The sequence below is a fragment of the Grus americana genome, chromosome 3 (genome assembly GCF_028858705.1).
Source record: "Grus americana isolate bGruAme1 chromosome 3, bGruAme1.mat, whole genome shotgun sequence".
In the NCBI taxonomy this organism is placed as follows: domain Eukaryota; kingdom Metazoa; phylum Chordata; class Aves; order Gruiformes; family Gruidae; genus Grus; species Grus americana.
Genome location: NC_072854.1, coordinates 2,321,471 through 2,345,983, shown reverse-complemented (window position 1 = coordinate 2,345,983; position 24,513 = coordinate 2,321,471). Strand labels below are relative to the sequence as shown.

At 46.3% G+C, this 24,513-nt stretch overlaps 1 protein-coding gene across 17 annotated transcripts in view; it reads right to left on the bottom strand.

The window, feature by feature from the left end:
• The window catches only part of EXTL3 (exostosin like glycosyltransferase 3), a 158,325-nt gene that overhangs the window by 32,711 nt on the left and 101,101 nt on the right, over positions 1-24,513 (bottom strand). For all 17 annotated transcript variants that reach the window (XM_054821144.1, XM_054821145.1, XM_054821142.1 and 14 more), the window contains 2 exons: positions 9,907-10,035; positions 3,364-5,988 (listed from right to left, as the gene is read on the bottom strand). In XM_054821144.1, coding sequence (XP_054677119.1) covers positions 3,364-5,511 — 2,148 coding nt within the window. In that variant the 5' untranslated portion in view covers positions 5,512-5,988; positions 9,907-10,035. The remainder of the gene's footprint in view (positions 1-3,363; positions 5,989-9,906; positions 10,036-24,513) is intronic.

The following is a 24,513-nucleotide window of genomic DNA, read 5'->3' as shown; positions in this document are numbered from 1 at the left end:
CAAATCTATTCTGTAGCCCTGTTTATCTCATTATCCATGAAAGATTCAAAGATCCAACACAGCTTCAAGCTTTGCTCTTGATTAACTCCCAGGCCACCAGGGAAAAGAAACCACATAACCTGCTTTGGAAGACCAAATTACAACCAAGCAGCATGGCTTGCAAATGAAGTTTCAAGAAACTGATTGATGAATGAAGGTCAGCCCGCACAGTAAAGCTAAAGGAGAAAGCCCCACTCCCCAAGGACTTGGTGGGACTTAGGACTACGTTATGCTTTGAAGGGTTCATAGAATCCCAGAGTGGTTTGAGTGGGAAGGGTCCTCACAGCCCATCCAGTGCCACCCCTGCCATGGGCAGGGACACCCTCCACTAGCCCAGGTTGCCCAAAGCCCCATCCAACCTGGCCTTGAACACTGCCAGGGAGCCAGGGGCAGCCACAGCTTCTCTGGGCACCCTGTGCCAGGGCCTCAGCACCCTCACAGGGAAGGATTTCTGCCTCACATCCCATCTCCATCTCCCCTCCTGCAGCTTCAGGCCATGCCCCTTGGCCTGGCACTCCCTGCCCTTGGCACCAGCCCCTCTCCAGCTTTCCTGGAGCCCCTGCAGGGACTGGAAGGGGCTCTAAGGTCTCCCCGCAGCCTTCTCTTCTCCAGGCTGAACCAGCCCAACTCTCTCAGCCTGTCTCCATAGGAGAAGGTTATTTCAGCCCAGGACATGCTACACACGTTGCTTTGTCTCATTAAGCCGCGATTTACTTCAATAACCTTCTGGCTTCAGGTGCTTTGATCCTGGATCATGCCGACGCACATGTGCTGCTGTTGAGCTGCTCTTCACAGTCAGATGGTGCCTGGACCCACTTCAGTCGCAAAGGGGGGGTGCCCAAATCCGCCCCCGTCCACTTCTCTTTCCCTCGACTTTCCTCTGCATAGCTCTGTGCTTTGGGACTTGAACACAGGGCAATTCCTTGCACCCCGAAGTTACTGGAATGTATTTATTACATAGAGATACAGCACTGCTTCAAGATCTGAGAGAATTGGATATTCCCCATCAAAACACACTTTCTTCCCTGTAAGGAAATCAAACTCACAGCTCTGCAGTTTCTTTTGACATCAGCAGTCCTAAGGGCTTGTGTTTCTCACCAACCTCATGTACTTGCTTCTTTCCCTGGCTAGCACATCCCAAGTCTGAGCTGCCAAGGCTCAAACTGAGCCTCACCTCTGTTCCCCAAGTTCTTGTTGCCCTTCTGCACTGCAGGTCGTAGGATCTGTCACTGTTTGATGAAGCCCAGGTAAAGTTTTATATCATTACAGTACTAAACCATCCATATAGATGAATACTACAGAGTCCCGACGTGATTTAAACATCCAGTCTGGATGTGGACTTAGCAACAAGCACTTTGGTGGGATGGATGCCTGGAGGCTGCAATGGGTTAAGCCTCCCATGGAGATCCCAAGGAATTTGGGCTCTTTTAAAAAATGGGATTTAGAAAAATGGGAAGAAAGCATACCTATTATCAGACCAACATGCTCCTTCGGAAAGGACCCAGGCAGAAGCTCGCTGTGCTCCAGCCATTCCCTGGCACTTGGCCACAAGGACACTGTTACCATCCAACATCCCAAAACAGACAGGAGACAGTTTCCTCCTCTTGAAGGGAGCCGTACCGAACATCCCCCAGAGCGTACAAACCCCAGCGTGACGCTCGAACATGACATGCCGCTACTCGTGTGTGTCAAAGTCCCCCAGAAAGCCAGCGGGCCTCCAACACAATAGATGTGCAGATGAGAACAGAGTAAAAAACAGGCATTAACGTCCATCAACAGAAACATATTTTTCTTTCACAAATAACACCCATTAGCAACTCCAAGAAGAACAATCCCCACTCTTCAGCTCTGAAGGAGTACACGGTTTTTCAGCAGACACAATGTGAAGATTTTGCAGAATTCAGGCATTCACCAGGACTAATGTGAAAGATTAGTTTGCAATTATCCAAGCAATTTTCTCTCCTCATTGTCCCTGGACCATAAGGGTTTTTAAATGTGAGCAGAAGGATTTATTCATCACAATAATAATAAAACGAAATATTAAATCAATGAATCTCTTTGCATGAAGCATAAAGCTCACATTGCTATTAAGCTCAGTAGCGTCCTGTCACATAAACCACACACAGTTTGCGTACTTAAGTACCATCTCCTTCTTTTATTTTTCCCTTCCCTAATTTGTAAGGCATTATCCTTCCATTTGTCCTCTAAACACGACCGGATTCAGACAACACAGTGTTGCTTCTTGTTAGTGGCTCTATGCTCGTGCTCTCTTTACGAGGGCACGTGGAGATTTGTATTTAATATTGATTGTTAACAATGGCCAGCGCAGAAAGTTATGCTGGGATGACAGAGAAGTCCTAAAATAAATAAATACATACATATGTAAGTAATAGTTTAGGGAGAATTAACTCCTTGCAAGCAACATTGCCAATACGCAAGTGAGTAGCTGGGCATGAAAATGAATGTTAGTCTTTGACGGTGTCGCTTCTTCAGTTTGGCTGGGGAAAAAAAAATAATCAACCCAAACCTAAGCAAAACTTGATTACAACCTTTGGAGCATGGAAGCTCTTATGGTCATGTCAGCCTTGGCTTAAATTTCCTTCTCTGCCACCCCTTGTAATAGAAAGTGATAAATTACTTTTGAGGCCCTTGCAATAGGCACGGCTTCAGTGGGTTCCTCTTTTGTTTTTATACAAGATTTATCTGGTAAAGTGCAGAAGCAGTCACTTCTTAGGTATTTATAAGGTGCCAACTGTCCTCACAGTGTAACACAAAGAGCCTACGCAAGCTTTTCAATAAACTACAATCTCTAGCTTTAAGCTCTGAGATTCGTATTAGGCTCCATACAAGTAATTACTGTTTCATGAGTGCCAAACACCTGGCACCTCTAAAGATCCCATATTTTTACAATTTAGGCTCTTGTGTGTATCAGCTCCTGTATTTCATAACCCAAAGGCCACCGAATGAATTCTCTCATGACACCAATTCATCTGGCCTAAGTTTACACATCCACACAGCACAGCCATCCGCCTCTGAACATCGGCCTCCCTTCAAAGCCAGTAGAGAAACAGGCGTTTCCAGAGCACGAGCCATGGTGTTCTCGTGCAAACACCTAAAATGGGTCAGATGAGTCATACCTGTAATCTCCCCTATTTTCTCCTTTAATAAAAGAGTCCAGATCAGGTACAGACATCTAAAACCACATGAGATGAATGTTGTCCTAGATGACTTCAGCCGAGCTGACACGCTACGGAAGAGCCACAGCCAACTTTAATGCACAAACCCCACTGGGAACCAAGACCAAAGTAAATACATCATTCTTACCATGATTGGGACGCCAATGTCTGGCCACAAGAGATCCTCAGAGGGAAGCTTGGGAGAGTTCCACACTACCACAACTTTATTTAAGTACGGGAGACCATTGAGCCTTTCTAGGGAGTTCATCAACACTTCCTCCCGCTCATAAGTCAACATCACTACTGTGAACTGCTCTCGGGGGACATTGCCACCCAAAGCAGCCTGGAACTCCTTCCCAGAGCCACCTGCTCCTCCACCAATTGGTCGAAATCCAGTCCCAGACCCCAAAAATTTTGCTTCTGATGGTAAAACAGGGTCAAAGGGAGTGTAGGGGAAGAGGTGGAAAGGCCCTGGAGCAGAATTCCAATTCCTGTAGATGTCCATTGCAGTGAGGGTGAAATTGCGGAGATATTTGGGAGATGCATAGGGTGGTTCTGTTTCCACAGGCCCCAAGTCCAGGTCACCATTGTCTGCCATATTGGGGTCCGTACCAGCAGCTTTGCCAGACCGGTGAGGAATCTCCACAGCAGTTTCTTCTCGGATAGGAGCAGCCGGGATTTGGATTCGAGTCCTTATGATAGCTAAGACTGTGCTGAACACGTTGTCAGAGGTGGAGAAGTAGGTCTCCCACAAGAAGCGGCCCTGCCTCCTCATGGCAAGGAGATCGTTGTCAGAAATGCTTCTCAGAAGAAAGTGCACTTCTGTGATACGTGGCTTTGGTATGATTAAGGCTGCCTCGTTCCACCGGATCACGTCGTTATAGGGTAGCTGAACTTGCTCTCCGAGAACCACCGGGATGGCTCCAACTTCCAGAGCCTCAAATAGTCTCATGGCACACCCGGCGGAGATCACTAAACGGGTGTCCCCTGGGGTGATTATCAGTGCAAAAGTAGATAGCTTCAGTAGCTCTAGTCTGTCATCCCTTTCTCCACACAGAGCCCACTCAGTGGGCAGACTCGCCTTAGGCTGGTTCTTACACGTGAACTCTACCAAAACAAAGTCCAACTTGCTGTCCTGAACAGCCTTCAAGGTGGTAATGATCCGATCGTCGTAGTCAGCTGGGGCATTGCCTTCTATTTCCTCTTCGAAAGAGCGAACCTCTTGCAAGCTAGATCTGAGAGACTCGATCTTCTCCCCCTGGAAACTAAACAGATATTTACGCTTGACTGGCACCTGGGGTGGGATTTCTAGGAAGTTGGGTTCAGACATAGCATGGACCAGAGGCGATACCACAATATCAAACCCCGGTCGATACTGCACATCATAAAAGGTGGACTGGGCAATCATGGCGCGCCCTGTGCTGATATTGTAAATGAAGTTCTGAGTTTCCGATTTCCTTGATAAACTGATGATGAGATGGTTATGTCCATCAGTCCTCCAATATGGCAAAGAGTGCAACTGTTGCTCTAGTTCAGTAGGTTTTGGCATTACAGGCTCTTGCATTTCCCCCACTAAAATTATATACACACAAGCAATGTTTGCATTTTCAGTAACATAAACATTAGTTCTGACAGTTGCCTCAAAGGCTTGTTTAATTAAAGGGTCTAAGGAACTACCAAAAGGGTAATCGTCGCTGTTGTAGACATAGACTGGAAAGCCAGATGTCAACGGGCAGCGCGAGTAGTCAAAGCAGTTGTGTAGCCTGCAGTTCCGGTTGGATTTTGGCAGGGGGAAAGTCGCATCGTCTTTGTCTGGCAGCAGCCGGATGGGCAAGGAGAGCTTGGGCTGGTTCTGAGCCATCAGCTCTTTGTAGGAATGCTCAGTCTGGCTGATGACGTTCTTCAGCTGCAGCAGGTCCTGCTTGGCATTTTCAATGCTCTTTTTGCAGGCCTCAATCTTCAAGTTGAGCTTGGCAATCTCACTGTTGAGCTCCTGCCGCTTGGCCTCCAGCTGGAGCAGCTCCTCGCTGACCGACTCGCGGATGCGGCACAGGTCTTGCACATGCTTTACCTCGCACAGCTCATTGCCGGTCCGAGGGCCAAAGATGCGCTTGCCGGCATCGTCCGCATCATCAATGGTGGTTAGGTAGTAGTGGGCAATGAGGGGAAAGAAGACGAGGATAATGAAGAGGGTGAAACTAAGCCAGGTGAGCCGGATCCGACTGGACCATCTCAACACCCACGGCTGGCCTCCGTTCCCCACTCCCCCATTCCGCAACATCGTATATCCAGTCATGAGTTCAAAAAATCGCTGCACGCCCAATCACGTTGGATCAGTAGCCATAACCAAAAAAGTTTTTATAGCAAGTCTCTCGAAAAAAAATGTTATTGTGCCTGCTTAACAAGAAGCCAATAGAAGGGGAATTTCATCTTCTTGTCGTGCTGACGGCTTTTCTACAGTTGTTTTGCTGCAGGCGCAACTTTTGATCCCGTTAGACTCAATCATTGACCTTCTCACCCACCCCCAGCCCACCCCTGGTCTGCAGTCAGCCGTTGCTGGAAGTGTCACAGCGTTGTCATGGTGATTCAAAGTCTCAACCGGCAGAAGAAAAACACAATGGGATCAAGCCAAACTCTACCGCTGCTCTCAACATCCTGCATTACCATCCAATGAATATGCAGAGGCACCAGCCTTGTGGAGAAGGAGCCAGAAGAGACTCGTATGAATGTCAGTCTCTGTCATCGCTGCTCCGCGGCTGATGCTCTACCATTCCTATAAGAGAACAATCATATATTCAGACAATGCAAACAAAACGACCCCTTAGTGACCTAAGACATTGCTAGTTTTTAAAAGCAACTGTCCTCTCTGCAAAAGAGCAACTTTCATAGATGTCTAACACCTTCAGGGTTAATACCAGTAAATCTGAGAAAGTGATAGGATTCATTAGATGCAGACACATGGCTTTCTCTGGGCACTCTGCTTTTCATCAGGTTGCATGCTTCAGTGGCCAGACCAGAAAAATCACAGCCCTTGGATGTGGTTTCCTATTTCTGCCTCTGCCACTGTCTTGCTGTGTAACTTTGCAGAAGCTGCTTAACATCTGCAAGCCCCTGTCTCATCATGTACAAAATGGAGATATTAATGTACACCTGCTCCCTCTAGTCACCTTTTAACGGCATGTTGTGATCCTGGGACACAGCAGTGCTGTGAATTTGTACTGCATAACTGAGTGTAATCACTGTTGTTCTGGTCTAGTGACTAGAGCTGATGAGGAATTTTTAGATGAAGTGTTTTGCTTTCATTTCCTGCTGGAAAATTTTGATTTGTTGCAAGAGAAAGTTTAAAGGGAACGTACTTGTGTTGGTTATGATTACCTCTGCTGGCTAGCTGAGGTAAGAGATACGAGAGAGAGCTTCTGGTCAAAACTGGAAAAGTCTACACCGTACATCAAAGCAAAGATGCTGAAGTTGGGATCCGTTGGGTACCACACCACCCAAGTGGTATCAGCTTGCTTAGATATGCTTTTTTGCTTGGAAAACTCTGCTACGGCGCTGAATGCCCACCTAGCATGGGCATAAAAATCAAGGACGTGGCAAATTCAGCTCTGAGTCTTCGGTCTATGACAACAGATTTAAATCTAGGCTACATGAATTGCTGCCACTAGAAATTCTCCCTTCCCTTTTATTAGCATCCTCCAAGATACCTAAGTTTCTGGGATATTCTTTCATATACTGGACTTCCTACAGCACTGATGAATATAGTGCTGGGCTTAGCGTCAACTCTTGCACAGCCTCAAGAGAAGCTTATTCATTTCCGCTTCAATTTTTAATTAGAGGAAAGTCATCTACACTGGTGACGGTCATTTTTCACTAAATCTATTTAATACTCCTCTCATCTACTCATCAAGAATTAGCAGATAGAAGGCAAAAAGCAAATCTCAGCTAAAGCAGAGATCTGGAAACGGGCCAAAGCAAAACAGAAGTTCACCTCAAAGGAACAGAGAGAAGTCACGAATAATTTTCAGTGTACTACACAAGTGCGTGTCAGAAAAAAAATAAAAAGGAAGATTTTATTTTAACCAGGAAAAATTATAATGAAAGGGGAAACAAGTGGAGTAATAAAGCACAACTCCTTGGCCTATTTTGTTACAAGGCCATTTGTTCCCGATAACGCCCCAAGATTAAATGGGAATCCCCTCCAACCCGACCCACAACTGGGAGCTGCACAGCAGTATGGACACTTAAAATTAAGACAAATTTAATATTCCTAACATTGTCTGGCAAGCAGCACCGGTGTAAATCTCAGAAAGCCAGGAGGATAAAAGGGCTAAAAAGTCAGGAAAAGGCTAAATCAGCTTTCTCAGATCTTGGCAGCACAGTCACTGCGGGCAGATGGGGGAGGCTTCGGCTCTGCTGGCAGGACATTTTAATACTATTCTCTGTACACCAACTTGTATTTGCCCGGACTGGGAGAGAGGCTGGTGATGAATGTAAATTCCCAGTGCTTCTGCGTGGGGCTGTCAGTCAGGCACAGGGAGCCCTGGCAGTAGCAGCACACTTGTACTGTGCCTCTGGGACTGCTGCTACATAACAGAAGGGTTTTAGCATGCACCAGTGTACAAACCAGGTGACTGAAGGCAAAAATAAGTAATAAAAAAAAGCATTTAAAGACTTTCCCCCTCGCCTTTTTAAAGCTCTCCCCAGGAAATAAAGCTGATGCTGTCACTGTCCGTGCGCATGCACCAGTCAGTCAGTCCCTGCTATTTGAACCTAGTCTTACAGGGTCTGAAAAGATTCTAGAATTGGTACTAGTTTTCTGCAAACAGCTGGCCAGGAGATGAGCACCGCTCTATTAACCCTTTTCCCAAGGGGAAACACCAAAGCACATGCTCACTCAAACACCAGTGAATTTAAAAACCAGCCTGACTTCAAGGCATAAGTGGGAAAACAAGCTCTGCTGGTTTTTTTCTTGGGGATGCCATGTGGTAAATGTGGTCAAAGCCTGCAAGGTGCCGAGACAACACAGAAACATGGGATCATAAATGTGGCCAAGAAAGAATGAGGAGGCACGTGGATGTGCTGCTTCAGACTGGCCAGACAAAACCGCAGCCCCAGAGGCAGTAAAGGCAGTCCCAAAGGTTATCAGCTGAGACTGCATCTAAATCTTGTTCCTTTGTAGTTGCTTTGCCCATTTATGAGCCCTAAACAGTGATGAAATGGCTAACTGAGGTCCTTGAAAAGCTAAATCCATCACCCTACACATGATCCTCTGCAGCTGTTCTGCCACCTAATCCTTCCAGTGGCTCCTCTGGTCCTTCCATTCAGTTGACACAGAACAAACTTTATCCTCCTGACCTAAAAACGTGGGCTGTGAATTAAAAAAAAAAAATCCATATGGTCAGAAACCCAAAGCTAACAAACTAACTCTGCCACTAGCTTGGAAAAGACCACAGGGGAAAGACCAGAGCAGGCTGGGGAGGGATTTGAAATGCAACACGCGTGGCTTGGGATCAGTTAAAAAGTATTGACTGTCAGTATGAAATATGTGCTGGTGATAAAGCAAGCACTTTAGACACACTCTCAGACTCTTCTTCATTACTAAGACTTTATTCCTCATCAACTCGATAGAGCCTGAGGTTGTAACACATTGTTATTAGGAATTAAAAAAAACCCAAACTAAAAACCCAGCCTGTGGTTTTACCAAGAGAGACTTCAGTGTTGTATTTCAGAGCAATAAGCAGCCCTGGGGAAAAAGGCTGCTGATTTCCAGAGTTCCCAAACAGAAGTCTGGGAGGAGAAAGGGGTTAGTTGCTGGGCTCTCCAGCCAACTCATTCCTCTCACTCCCAAGTACTATTTAGTTCTTTACACTGATTGAGCCCCACACTGAGGAAACTCTTGTTGACGTTATAACACAACATTGCTGCCTGATGATAGACCGAATTACACACACACACAAAAAGAGGCAGGGAGAGCTCTTGGGAAATCAGAAGCTCAATAATTACCACAGCCTCTTCCCAAATGCCAACCTGACCGACTTCTCAGGCACGACAGGTTTGCATGCTGCAGTTCCTTCTCCCACAGCGCAGAGCTGTGAGACTAAATTGCTGTTTGGACATGTTGTCACATCTTAGTTCAAATCCTGGGCAGCGTTCCCAGCTTTCCTCAACTCCACAGTGGGTGCTCCCCGTGCCGGTGAAGTTTTGGGAATACCTGAGGTTCTCCTTTTTGCATTTCTAGTGAACGGATCTGTGGATGCTCGCAGAGTCATTACTCTGCAAACGTTCAGTCACCAAGGTCCTTCTGCAAACACCTGAGCACACCTATTCCTCCCTGCTTACACCTCCTTTTGTCCATCTCCCTATAAAATGAGGGACATGTTGTCCCTTTCTCAGCAAATTTGTGAACAGAGCCTGGAAAATTTAAACTTATGGTCCTCCAGAGCACAGCATAGCAATAATTAACCACCAGGCAGAATATGGTGACACAGACTGTACTGTGATTCCAGGAGGAAAATCCACAGGGAACCTGTGTTCGCTAAATCAGAGCTCCCTAACTCTATGTGCACCCATACTCATCTTTACCCTCCTTCCACATCAAATGACGGGTTTGCAGTGTTATCACTGCTATGTGACCTCCACAAACTTTCTGCTGTGCCAGCCCCCTCCACGGAGAACGAGACACCGTACCCACCTCTGTCACACAGGCTCCCTCCTGATGAACGGCAAAGGATGTCAGGGAGCGCGTGGTAGTGGCTCCTCTGCTTTATCTGTGCAGTCTTGAATAGACAGTTTCTATTGCCAAGTCTCTTTTTCACCAGCACTAGAAATGAAATCAAAGAAAAAAAATAATTACCTTTCTTTTTTTTAAAAAGAAGCAGATCATTTTGCTAAAAAAGGAAAATACAGCACATTCCTGCCCCTTCAGAAAAGAGTTTCAGGTGAAACAGAAAAGAAATGAACACAAAACAGCCCTTCAGCAATGACAACTTTCTACTTCCTAACTGTCTCAAAGAAAAGGATTACACCCCAAATCTCCAATCACTTTGGGAACAGAAGCATTTGGAAGATTTTCCTTCTGCAGTTGAACAAGGAGAATAAATCTATTAGGTGTGTGCTTTAAGGTACGTTTGAGAGCAGATCTTTAAAAGAAGCAGATGGAAAATTCACTCTGAAATGCTTCACGTGCTACAGCCTTAGGGATCATCACAAGGGATTTGTACCGTCTTGAGAGCTCACAGGTACAGAGAAATTCTCCTAGGCTAAGATCAACGCTGCTACACGCACAATCGGTAAAAGGTCTCGTAATCTGTAAATTCAGGGGATAAACTGCAACCCCAGCTTTAGGAAGCTTTTATCTAAACCAAGGAACATTCACCACATTTGCAGCTCCCTGCAAAGCGTGACCTGCTTCCAGCCATGCTCCCCATCCACAGCCGGGCATGCGCGGGGTAAAGGGGTCCTGGGCACGCACTCCAAGAGAGCTCCTTCATGTGCTTGCTCCAGGAAAGTCAGAAAACCATGTGTGCTGAAGAAGGCAGTGGCTGACTGATATTAAGGGAAGTATCACATACGTTGAACCCTGGTCTTCTACTCTTCCCCTGTGCTGCTTGCGTGCTCTGTTGGAAACAGGTCCCAGACAACACAGGCATGGTTTCGAACTGTGCTTGCTACCTTCTCTCCAGCCAGGTGTCCTGCTGCTCTGACAGCATAGGACCAGTGTTCCCAGTACAGCATCATTTCATCTCACAGGCTTCACAAATGCATCTCCTGCAATTCAGAAATCCTTGGGGGTGAGGAGAGAAAAGAAAAAAACCTGCTGCATGTGCAAATTGCCCCAACAGCTCATCTGGATGGGGAACAGAGCTAGGGGGAAGAAATGCAACCGAACAGAAAACACAGGACCTCACAGGAGCTTTACTGACTTCCTCTCCTTTGCAGACTCTCTACCAACCTTAACTGGGAGAGGAGAGAGGGATCAGAGAGGTATTTGGGTACTTGAGGACAAATCCTTTGAGAGCTGCTTTCCACCCCATGTTCTTTTTGTTCCCCATCTGGGGCACAGGGACAAGAGCATGCTCCAGGAGATGCTCAGTATTGTGGCAAGCAGATCTCTCTCCCCCAAGTGCTTCCGGGTACCTGCTTTGCCCTCTGCGAAAAGCAGCCGCTGAAGGTCTGTCATGCACCTCAGCTGAGGTTAACTGGGTGGTTCGTGAACATTCATTTATTCTGATGAAATTCTTAAGACAGTAAAACTGCATCCAGTTTTCAGAGAGCAGGTAATGGAGGTATGGAGAAACAACTTGCCCAAGGTCACCCTAGGAGCTGCACCAGCTTGGAGTTCACTCTACATCTAACTGTTCACAAGATCACCCATCCTCCCAGCCTGCCTTTTTCCAGTGGTTTCCTTCTCTGGTGCCTTCTTGCTTTTTGCATAATGCATTGCAAAATCTACTTTACATATAGAGCTTTTAGTTCTTAAATTTATTATTTAGTGTTGTTTTCTGGTAATAAACCAGCCATATTGTTTTATTTATTGTCCCAGGCTGCACACAAACACTTCTCCACACAAAGAAATACCCAGCTTATGAGCAAATCTTTTTACGTTCTGCGGTACTGTATGGCAGAGGACCCTGGATGCAAAGTTCTCTCCCCTCCAAATCTCAGAGCAAGGGACCGCAGGGCAGAGCTTTACAAGAAAGCTGGTAAATCCGTACAACCACACAGCGGTTGATGCTGTATTGCTCACCACGTTCCCATTTACAAAGTGCTAAAGATTTTTTGGGACGCAGGAAGCAAACCGAGGAAGCGGGTACTTTGCTCCATCGTGTGCAATGGCACAAGCTACTCGAGGAGCAGGTGCGTGGCTGATTTTTCTTCACCACTAAAAGGGATAAATTAGGTGTGGGAGGAAGGAAGACTCTTTTTGCTTTTACCTTGAAGCAATTAATGAACAAGAACTGTCTTGAGGTAAAACCACAGTGAAGAGCCAGGCGCTCTGCATTGTACGAGAAGCATGCAGAGGTCAACTCCAGGCAGGAGAGGGCTGGCTTTCCAAATGCTGACTTCATGAGACAGCTCAAACCCTTGGTATTCTTTGTGGTTTTCAGCCCTAGATAGTTCAGGCACATTATTTTCCCCCAAGGCAAAACTACACACCTCTCTCTTCAGGTCATAATTAAGCACAAATTTAAAATTTTCTTTGTCCTGGATAGGTTATAAGAAAAAGGAAATATTGCCTGAACAGCACAGAAAGACACACAACGTTTAACAGCATCTGACTGAGCAAGGTGGGTCACTGTGGGAAAAAACCTGTGTCTGTGGGGTTTCTGCAAAGTTTGCCCATTTCCCACACGCAGCGAATAAGCCAGTTCTGGAGAGCGAGCATGTCCACCGAAGGGCCTCTAACAAGCACGAAATGGTACATGTGGCTTCTCATGGACTTCAGCAGACAAGAGAGCAGGTCAGCAGTTAGTCCTCGTGACCCAGACACGCCGGGAAGTTTACATTCAGGGAAAGCCTATAGAAAAAATCAGGGAACCCCAGCTGCTACATCCGAGCTAGGTGCAGTGACATTAAATTCATCAGTGCTACACGGCCAAATTAACCAGGCTAACCAACTCCAAACGTACCTTCCCTCCCTGTTTAGCTCTTTCACCCGCTCCCTGTCTTCCCATTTGTTGCTGTGCGTCTAACAGCAGCTTTTCCCCTCCTCACAGAAAAGCTTCCGATGCGCGAGGCGGGCAGCCGCACACAGCCTCATTAGCAAGCTGACGGCCTTCTGCACTTTTTGGAGAATGCTTCATCACTACAGAGGTGGAGGCCGCTCTGTTTCAGACAGCCCGATCGATCATGCCAAATAACTAAATAACCTGACGTGCCGTAATCACCCATATTTATATAGCAGGCGGATTCTTATCTGACACAGTTCATTACAAAGCAAGCTAGAAATTCAGATGCACAAACGCAACTATTGCCAGGACTCTATTAATTTGGACTAGCTTCAAAGAGGGTCCTATGGGTAAAAACCCCTCTCTCATTACCAGACACTCGAGTCACACAGTCCCAATTAGGGAAGGGACATTAAATGCCTTTCTGCTGCACTCACAGGCATGCAACACAGCAGGAACCCAGTGGCTCAACTAATCTGCATCTTCACTGTCTGCAGAGGTTTGAGGAAAAAGATGTCACCATGCCACACACCATCATGACACCACCTCCACTGGGCTTGTGCAAAAGCTGTCCCTCTTTAACTGTAACAGCATCCTAGCCCCACTACTGCTGTTATACTGGCAGCACTGGGTAAACTGGGTAGACTTTGGGTTGTGCATATTTGGCCGCATACAAGAATGCAAACGCACTCTGCACAGAGAGGTTGAATCACAATAACCACTTCTGGAGAAATCACACCTCCAACAAAAAGCGAGCCATAGGGCAAAAATATATCCAAGGATATTCTGCCTTTTCTAGTCTTCTGAGAAAGGTTCACAATTGTCCTGCTTCCTCCTCGCCCATCACACAAACGGCCCCAGCTTTACTGGTCCTTCTGGATCGCATCATACAGCGTTTTCCTCCTGTTTCTTTTTTGGACCCCTCCAGGAGCAACTTTCACTCATGAAACCAACACCAAGGCTTTCTAAAGACCCAGCTCAGTGGTGAACTAAGTCACAGTGAACATGCACGTCTGGCCATTCTCATCCCCACCTCTTTAACCTGCAAGCTCCCCAGGGCGTGGCCTATCCCTAAAACACTCAGAGAAAACCATGAAGTGTATCTACAGATCTCCCTCCTCTGCCAAGTACCCACAAAGCGATACGGCGTGCAGCATCCTTGCTGTAAACATGCTGCTGGTGTAAGCGCTGTGCCAGGTGAACTCCTCTGAAACCAAGAGGTGCCACTGGGACAGATCTTTCAGGTAAGATATCTGCCAGCTAAAGCAGTGTTATGATGGCTGAAATAGAAATACAATTTAATTGCTGTAGATATGCAAAGCAAAGAGGAACCTGACCAAGAGACCAGCCTAACATACCAGATGTTTGCAGTCCAGCTAAAGAAAGGCTGTGCAGGACGTTTGCACTATACAGGTTAGGACGTGCAGATGTGGAACTAGCCAACTACAGCACTTCAAAATACACAGAGAAAATGAAACACGGTGCCTGAAGCTTGTGGGTGTGCTTAACGAAGTTATTAACCAGCAGAAGAGTGTATGATAAAAGATAAGCACTAGCAGAATGCATGATAATTAAATTTCTACAAAGTGAAGTCATCACTTGGATTTGAAACGCTGGATAATTTGACACACACTGTGTGCTGTCTTGTCACTGGTGCCCAGACTTTTGCTTTCAACATATCATAAACATAAACGACAAAGCTAGTCTCAAGCTGCGTGGCTGGAGAAGACTAACACCACCCAGTCCCTGGAAGCAGCCGGATGGGAGACAGCAAACTCTGCTCAGCACGTCCGTCCGGCACAGAGACTGCTCCTGTTGTAACGGGTAGGTAGAAAGACGTAACAGAAAACACCGGAGGACAGATGCAGTAGTAACAGACCAGTTAGGAAGGGCAAAGTTACACTACTCTGTTTAATGAAGGTCTAAGAGAGAGGTCAGGAAAAGAGGGAGCAAAGGAACTTGGCCAAAGCTGGAGGTGAAGGAAGGAATTAACTTTTTTACCTGTATAAGGTAGATTCAATCACTGAGCAAGATTAGATGGGTTTTGGGAAGCCACAGGTTATAAGAGTTAAGCTAAGGGTTAGATTGAGTCTGCCTACAAATAAATGGATCAACTAAATATACCCAGCTTGCCAAATTTTTAATAATGCAGCTTTATATTAGCAATCAGGCAACTAAAGAGGCCTCTGCTGTGCAGCAGCATCCCTCCTGCACTGAGCTTGTGCCCGTGCTGAGGGTCCCGACGGGGCTGCTCCCTCCTGCAGAGTTTCACCGTCACAGCTTGGGCGAGACGCAGCCCAAACCGACTGGCTCCCTTTTAGCGTATCTTAATACCTGAAACTTAACAGGAGAAAAACCCATCAAAATTGTTAATAGCAAAACTCCCTAGCTTTATGAAATTCCTGTAATATATATAATTTACATATTTAATTTTATTTGGACTCTTCCAGTTCCCAGCTCATACCTGGGGCTCAGGAGGCATCAGCACCTCACCGTACTCTGGGAAGCACGAGTGTGATCCCATATTCACACTGATTTTTTTTTTTTTTTTTTTTCACTCCCACATGTTATGCAGCATATTTCTTATAGAACCGCTGCTTCATACCTCCACGATGGCCATCTTTGTGAAATGCTTTGGGATCCTTCAAAGTAAAAAGTGATTCTGCCAACTCTCAGGGCTGGGAACTCAGGGATATTAGGAAGAATAGGGCAGGACTGTTTAATGGCTGCAAACTTAATGAGCAAACACAGCACTTCTTTTGACCTCAAACATTACTTTTTAGGATAAAAGAGAGGAGATCTTAAAATAAAAAAAGCACGGTGAAATGCTTCAACCAATGGCACTGCCGCATGGAGCCTGTTCCTTAGCATCCCAGAGCAGATGTGCTGCACTCAAAATGTCTTTGTCTATTAAAACTGTGTCAGCTTCAGAGACTCCAAAACTCCCTGTGGCATAAACAGAATTTCTAATGAACAGCTGCAGGATACAGGAGTAGCCGCGCAAAATGCAGCTGCCGAGATCGTTTTCTTTGCCCCTCTCTCGCCACCTTTCCTCCACTGCCTGAATCCCACCTTCCCCCATTTGAGTCTCTCCTGTACTCCCTCTCCCACAACCCCATTGCCCCATTGCGTCTTCTGCGCTCTCCGCGGATGAGCACGGTCAGCCCATCGCTTTAGTTCATCCATGTCCTTCTTCCCTGTGATCAACCTCCAGCCTCTTTCTTTGCGATAAGTCAGCTAACGACCAGCAGTTTGAGGGCAGATGCCTGGCACTGCTTTCCTCTATTGACATTTATTATTTCTGAAGCCTGCAAGCATTGCTCATCTCCTTAGACCACGTCTTGCCGTGCCCACACATCTCCTGGTCTAACAGAGCCACGCTCCCATGGAAGCCCTTGAGCGCTCTCACTCCTCTCCAGCCTCTGTGAGAGCTTTGCTGCTGTTTTGCCTGCTCGCATCGAGAAAGTGCAAAAGAGAGAAATAAAGGGGAAAAACATTATCACACCAAACTCTGTAATTCTACAGAACATGAGTAATCCTCAGGGAAGGATACAGCCTGAGCAATTTGAAACCCACAAATAGAGCTTTTAGCTTCAACACTGCCTTCCAGGCCAAGGCACCAAAACATGACTCCTTGTGCGAGTTGTGGGGTTATTCGGGTTTTTTTGTTGGCGGTGGGTTTTTTGGTTTTTTGTTTTTTTTTTTTTTAAAATCCTCTGCCTTTGAAATCAAAAACCTGTCAAGCAGCCTGGTCCAAAGGCACTTCCCAGCCGCTCTCCTGAACCTAACAGTGTCCTGTTAGCTAGCTGGAGAAACAGCTGGAATGACTATTAATTTAGTCAGGCACTCGGAACGGCCCCTTGCGATGCTCAGCACTTGTACTCAGAGAAAAATACAATCTGTTGTAGCCCCAACAAGTACTTCTGGGAACACCAGCACAAATGAAGCCTGAATTCTCACTGTTTGATGCCGTCAAGCTTCCATGGGGTTCTCCAGTATCCCATAAAGAGCCTCAGTTTCCTATTTTCAGGACATTTATAGGGAGTTAATGCTTTGGTGAGCTCTATCCCTCTAATTTGAGTGAAAACAACTGATAGGTTCAAAAGTTATTGGAAGACTAACAGATAAGACCAGATGCCAAAGTCCCATTTTATTAGAACACTCTAACACCATTAAAGAGCGTGTAATGCTAAGCAATAGTGTCTTTTTAAAGAAATCCTTATTAACTAGTATCGAACACGCAAGCCAACTAAATACCTTGTGGCTTTGAGACAATCTGTTTGATGTAATCATGTAATGTCCAAATGCTTTAGCTATTCATCCACTGCAACGAGTAGTGAGACTAGTGCTAGCAACGAGCAGCTTAAACCAGCCAAGTTTTTGCAAAGTTAATGGCTTAACAGCTTCCCGAGATTGGCAGTAGGATGTGCAGGACAGATCTTATTCATTGCTAACGCACTTTCATGGCCCAGAGGAAAAATTCCCAGAGATACTGTGCTCCATGGATATTGCAGATACGCTCTGCATTTCAGAGATTGCCCAAGTAATCCTCACCCTGCGCAGTCCCACCTGCCCCTTCACAACAGAAGGTGAAGAGAATCCAAATGTCAGCAGAGAGGGTACATTTGGGAAGGCTGAACCTACTTTGGCAAGGACGCATCAGGCTTAAAAATACTCCAGGCAGAAACCTCCAGTGCACAACAGCTATTTTTGCTGGGTTAGTGGGGCCAAATGTCCTCAGAGCAGCTCAGAAATGGGCAGTGGGACACTCTGCCAGCACAACACTCGTGCAGATGAAGCAATCGCTTCCAACGCAAGCTGCTGTCTCCCAGCCATCATCCCAAAGATCAGATCATTTCCAACTCATGTCAGCTTCAGGGACCATTTACAGAATAGATGCCGAGAGGTCCTAATGGACAAGGAAGCCACAAATGTCTCTCTTCTGGCCATTTGCATCAGTTACTGTGGACAGAACAGTAAGGCCTATGATCTCTCATGCTGTGCCATCTCACTCTCATCTCAGTGGCTTGAGGCATAAATGGCTCAGATCGCACAAAAATATTGCAAGGGGCAGCACAGCTATCTCCCTTTTATACTTAATACCGTAATAGATTGGCTGGTATGTGAGTTAACTACTGCCATCCACAGGACAAAAGCTGCTCGTGTGTCCAGGGTAAATACCTGATGTCCAGCCAAGAAGAGGGGAGATGTTCCCAGAGCCTGGGAAAGCTGCCGGTAAACACATGCTTTGAAAGGCGCAGCGATACAGCCACCAACTCCACTGTGAACGTGCCATGCGGACAGACATGAAGGTGTCGGCTTGGAACAAAGTCATTAAGATAGCCACAAAATTCACAACTCAATTTGACCACTGTATAGAATCCAATAAAAATAATAAAAAAGCACGAGGATGGCTGTATTAGATCAAACCAATGATCCATCCGCTTCAACCCCTTACTCCTAAATGCTCATTTCCAGCTGCTTTGGTGCAAAATACTCATAAGTCATAGTCAGAGAACAGCTTATTCAGAACAATTTTTCCCTAACCACTAGCAAACAGGAGTTGCATGAGCCCTTGAAAAACCGAAGCTGCCCACCAAAATAATTTTTGAAGCAATCAATCATGTACATTCTCATCTGTCTGAACTGTTTAAAACAAACAAACAAACAAACAAAAAAACCAAAAAACCCACACATCAAGCACTTGGTTTCATAGCAAATTCCACAGCTAAGCTCCACAAGCCATTGCCTTTCACTGGCTTCAAATACAAACCCTCCTAATTCGGTCTGTGCCGCCTTCTACAGCATTACGTACCTCTACAGTGATGGGTACAAGGGGACTCTCACCCAACTCACTACCGACCTAGAGGAACAACAGTAAGAAAGCCACCAGAACAAGAACTGCCACCTTACCTTCTCTGAGCTGTCTGACATCCCACCACATGCTCCTCTCTGAACCAGGCAGTATTAATCTTTTCAATCCTTATGACCATCAGTGTTGGTAGAGAAGTAGAAATACAAGGATCCCAGTGCCAAGGGATAATTTCAGCATAATTTGCACTTCTGCTATTGTCATCCATCCTGATGGACACCCTGGTTCTCCAGTACACTGTTTTTGTGGAGCAGCCCTCCCTCTCTTTTATCCAAAGTCCTCACTAACATCTATGTTCTGTTTCCATTCCAGTCATTTCCCAAATTTGTGCCGAGTTTCTTTTTTTTTTTTTAATTGCTCTCAATATGTCACTCTATATTACTCAACAGCAGATTTATTTAAACGTGTCAATGCTGTTGCATAGCAGATCTGACTGTGCTTTACAATTTAAGCCTGCTTCAGAATCACATGTTCCCCTCCCCAGTGCTCCCCAGCACGTCTGAGCATCAGGAACTTTGAGGAAAATAAAAATAAGCCCATCGCTAAAGGCAGTCCACTGGCCTGCCTAGGAAAGCTTCACTAGAGATCCTTCAAAAAACCACCCCCCACCAAAAACCACCCTAGAAGAAAAGGAATTTTACCAAAAAGCCCACTCGATTTTTTTTTTCAGTTAGGAAGCAGTATCGGGTGCTATTTGTCTTCCATTTTCTACCTTGTACCCACGAGCTTCAATAGCAGCCCATCAAGTTAATGATCATCAAGAGCTTTGAAAAGAGTCCTAATACAGAGCTAATATCAGCTTTCCCCAAGCAACAAGCTAATTTTAGGTAATGGCCTCCAACTGCTCTATGAAAGGCCCAAAACACCCAGGTGAGAGCATGTTCTGACCTTTGAAATTAGACTTGGGTCTTTGCTGAGAGAGAAGATAATGTGCAACTAAATCACATACACAATGTTTTCTGCTTGGGTTTTTCAAGCTCTCCAACCAGCAACAGTGTAGGTTTAGTCATTGCCCCCACGGACTCCCACTCGCACATTCACAGCCGAGTAACTGGAGTACCTAATGGCTCCGTGCAGCATTGGCAAGCTCCGCACACAAATTCAACAAGAGGCAGAAGCTGTCCCAAAATGATTATGAAAAAAACCTAAGCAAAACCAAGAAAACATCATCCTTCTGCCATCCACTGAAGCAGAATAAATGCAAGCAAATTGCCCAAGAGCACACCAAAACCTGCTACGTGGCCACTAACAGATGCCACGTCTTCTGCACGTTCATCCAGGGCTCGAACTGTGAGGTTGTCTCCATGGGCTTGTCTCCACTTGAGCTGTATTTCTTATGTTGCCCCTAAGCTGACCTCATCCTCTGCCCCAAAATCTCCAGCTCAGTCACCACCCTGCCTCCCTCCAAGTAAGCCTGGTTTAGGGGGAATTAATTCCCATAAACTGATGCCATCAAGTCAATCCCCAGCAGCTGCTAATTCCAAATTCGGACTGCAAATCACACCCAAGAAACCAGGCTCACAACCTCGGGAACTGATACCACAACCTGAGACAGCCCAACCGAAGACAAAACTTGCAGCAGAACCTGCCAGAACGGCTGCTGATAGGTTTCCAAAAATAACCCAGTTCCCTTTCTGCAGTGCCTGATGTCCGTTTACTTACAGCCACCTAAAAATAGCCCTTCCCATTTGGATCAATGAAGAGAGCTGACAGAAGTGAAAGACGCTCATCACTCCACACACACGCAAGACTAAAGGAGATAAAATACTTCTGAAATGCAGCGCAGGGAACAATCCCGCGCTGGCCCCGAGAGAGCCAGCTGGATGGGCCTAATGATTCTTCTCCAGCAACAGCTGTGATTGAGTTTATTTCCATTTTGTGTGATTAAAAAGAAAAAGAGACAGATAAAAGGGAGAACAAAAAGTCCAAGATTTCAAAAGGCACTAAAAATAAAATACTTTGTATTCACTTGGCACCCTACCTTGACAGCATTTTATACATGATAGCCAACCAGTCCTCAATAATCCAAAAGGAAGAAGCAAGTAATTTATAGGCAGGGAAACCAAGGCACGGAAATGTTAAAATACAGACTCAATCATCAATAAAACCACCAGCAGGAGTAGGTTTAAAGGGCAGGCGTTCCTGACGCACCTTCCTGTATTCATGCTGTAAGACCCCCTCTCTATTTATTCTTCATGGAGCCAATGTAATTGTTTCCATTGCCTGGCAAGCGTAAATCGATGCCGAAGAGTTCAGCAGCTCCTCACAAGGAGCTACAGTCCATTTAGCTGATAAAAGTTAACCGGTTTTCAGAGCCTGTTCACACCTCACAGGGAAAACGCACTTTTTCAAAATTCAAACATACAAGTTTAGCAGCAGGGTGCCTGAAATTAATCCCTTTATTTAAACACTAAACAACTTTAAATGTCTCTGAGCAATTGTAAAGGCTTTATTAGCTAAGGCAATGAAAGCCCATGAGCAGCCAAGTCAAGATGAAGCCAAGGTTATCTGCAGTAAGTTTCCAAGCATTAACTTTAACAATATAAACTCGCTCTGGAGGGTATTTACACCTCAGAGGGGGGGAATAAAGAAGACAGCAACGCAACTGGAAAGGCTGCACTTACCCTGCCCACCTGCCTGCACGGCACCTTCTTGCCGGCAGCAGTCCGTGAGCAGCGATGGATGGAGAAATCCTCCTGGACGCCGTTCCCTTGAAGGGCAAGAAGGTGACTGGGAACAGCACAGACGTACTGTGGACAAATTGTACCTCACCACTCTGATTGCCCTCTGTAACCAAGTGACTGGCTTGTTAAATGTCAGGTGGATCTGGACAAGCTCGAGAAGTGGGCCCATGTCAACTTCATGAGGTTCAACAAGGCCAGGTGAACGGTCCTGCAGATGGGTCAGGGCAATCCCAAGCACAACTCCAGGCTGGGCGGAGAATGGATGGAGAGCAGTCCTGAGGAGAAGGACTTGTCGGTACTGGTGGATGAAAACTGGACATGTGCACTGGCAGCCCAGAAAGCCAACCATGTCTGATCAACCTGGTCTAGTGGAGGGTGTCTCTGCCTAGGGCGGGGGGGGGGGGGGGGGGGTTGGACTAAATGGTCTTTAAAGGTTCTTTCCAACCCAGACCATTCTGTGATTCTACATGCAGACAGCAACTGATGCTGATCACCCTGACATCAGCAAGGTTTTTGATGTAGTCTCCTATGACTGGATATACAGGGGAAAAACAAATGACTGGAACAGGAGCCCACAGAGGTGGTAGAGCCTCCACCCCATTGATGGTGAAGCATCAACTGGACATAGCACTGAGCAACCGTACCTACCTTTACAGCTAACTTAACTCTGAGCAGGACGTTGGATTAGAGATCGCCAGAAGTCCCTGCCAACCTCATTTGTTCTATGATTTGAAGAAATGCCAAAGAGAAGGCGGAAGTCTTTCCTGCCCCTTTCAAGGGGCAATGGGCACAAACTGGAACACAAGAAGTTCCATCTGACTATGAGGAAAAAATTCTTTACTTTGAGGGTGACAAGAGCACTGGGACAGGCTGCCCAGAGAGGTTGTGGAGTCTCCTTCTCTGGAGAGATTCAAAACTCACCTGGACGTGATCCCATGCAACCTGCTCTGGGTGATCCTGCTTTAGCAGGGGGGTTGGACTAGATGATCTTCAGAGGCCCCTTCCAACCCCTACCATTCCATGTGTTTCTGTGAGATATCCGAAGTAGATAAAGCTCTAATGTATAGTAAAAGTAACTCTTCATAGCATTCTCACAGCATTCTCCTGGGGAAACTTGCTGCTCATGACTTGGAGAAGTGTACTCTTTGCTGGGTAAAGAACTGGCTGGATGGCCAGACCTAAAGAGCTGTGGTGAATAGAGTTAAATCCAGTTAGTGGCCAGTCACAAGTGGTGCTCCCCAGGGCTCAGTACTGGGGACAGTTCTCTTTAACGTCTTTATCAATGATCTGGATAAGGGGATTGAGTGCACACTCAGCGAGTGTGCAGTTGACACCAAGTTGGGTGGGAGTGCTGATCTGCAGGAGGGTAGGAAGGCTCTGTAGAGGGATCTGGACAGGCTGGATCGATGGGCCAAGGCCAACTGTGTAAGGTTCAACAAGGCTCAGTGCCAGGTCCTGCACTTGGGTCACAACAACCCCAGGCAACGCTACAGGCTTGGGGAAGAGTGGCTGGAAAGCTGCCTGGAGGAAAAGCACCTGGGGGTGTTAGTCAACAGCCCGCTGAATGTGCCCAGGTGGCCAAGAAGGCCAACAGCATCCTGGCTTGTGTCAGGAACAGTGTGACCAGCAGGACCAGGGCAGTGATTGTCCCCCTGTACTCGGCTCTGGTGAGGCCACACCTCGAGTTTTTTTGTACAGTTTTGGGCCCCTCACTCCAAGAAGGACATTGAGGTGCTGGAGCGTGTCCAGAGAAGGGCAACCAAGTGGTGCAGGGTCTGGCGCACAAGTCTGATGGGAGCGGCTGAGGGAACTGGGGGTGCTGAGCCTGGGGAACAGGAGGCTGAGGGGAGACCTGGTCACTCTCTGCAACTACCTGGAAGGAGGGTGCAGCCAGGTGGGGGGTGGTCTCTTCTCCCAAGTAACAAGCAATAGCACAAGAGGAAACGGCCTCAAGTTTCCTGCCAGGGCAGGTTTAGATTGGAGATTCGGAACAATTTCTTCACCAAAAGCATTGTCAATCCCTGGAATAGGCTGCCCAGGGAAGTGGTGGAGTCCCCATCCCTGGAGGGATTTAAAAGATGTGGAGATGTGGTGCTTGGGGACATGGTTTAGTGGTGGGCTTGGCAGGGTGAGGTTAATGGTTGGACTCAATGATCTTAAAGGTCTTTCCCAATGTAAACGATTCCATGATTCTATAAGCTCTTCATTGAACTGATGACCTGGTGACAGGGGGAAGTCTGCCAGCACACTGTGCTTCCTTTTCGTTAATGTTTACACCTTGATAGAGGAATAAATCTGTTCAATTAAGGCACATATACCACTTTCACATCAAAATTCAAGGTGCTTTAGTGGCATCATAAGACTTAATACCTGTAGGAGGTGATAAACATTCATGAGAGCAACACTGTGAGATTAAATGGGTTGGGCTGATGTTAAGAGACATCCTTTTAAGGACTCCTCCGTTCCCATCTCTCTGCTCAACCACTACATAATAATTTCCCCAACTTCATGTATCCAACACGCAGAGAGATACACAAGGCATGCACATCCCAGACTGGATCCTGTCTGGTTGCTTTAGCAATATGAAAAAAGAATGGATAAGATGCTGTCTTTGAATTCTAAGTGTCACGAGGTTTGGGATTTATTTTAGAAATGTCTTATGCTGTTACTGAAAAGTGTTACTACTGAGTTTCACCAAAATCAAAAGCTCCTCTCAGGTTCGTTTTCCTTTCACCTTACTCTAACAGTTGTCTTGCCAAAATCCATAGAAGTCAAAAATCTATAGTTCCTAGTATACACTATACCAGTACGCCAAGGTTTTTAAGCACAGAGTAAAGTTTTCACCTTTAATATGGTCTCGTAAGGCACATAGCTATCTTCCTTACTTTGCTGGTTCTGATCCAGAAGGAAAAAAAACCCCAAAACCACAAGTCGTTGGTTTTGCTGACCAGGATTATCCAACTTAGCGAACATTAGCAACCTTCAAGGACACAGCATAACACACCAGAGCGGAAGTCACAAGTGCTGGATGCAGTTCCCTTAAATCCTCTAAGCCTCTGCTTCTCTGCTGTAAC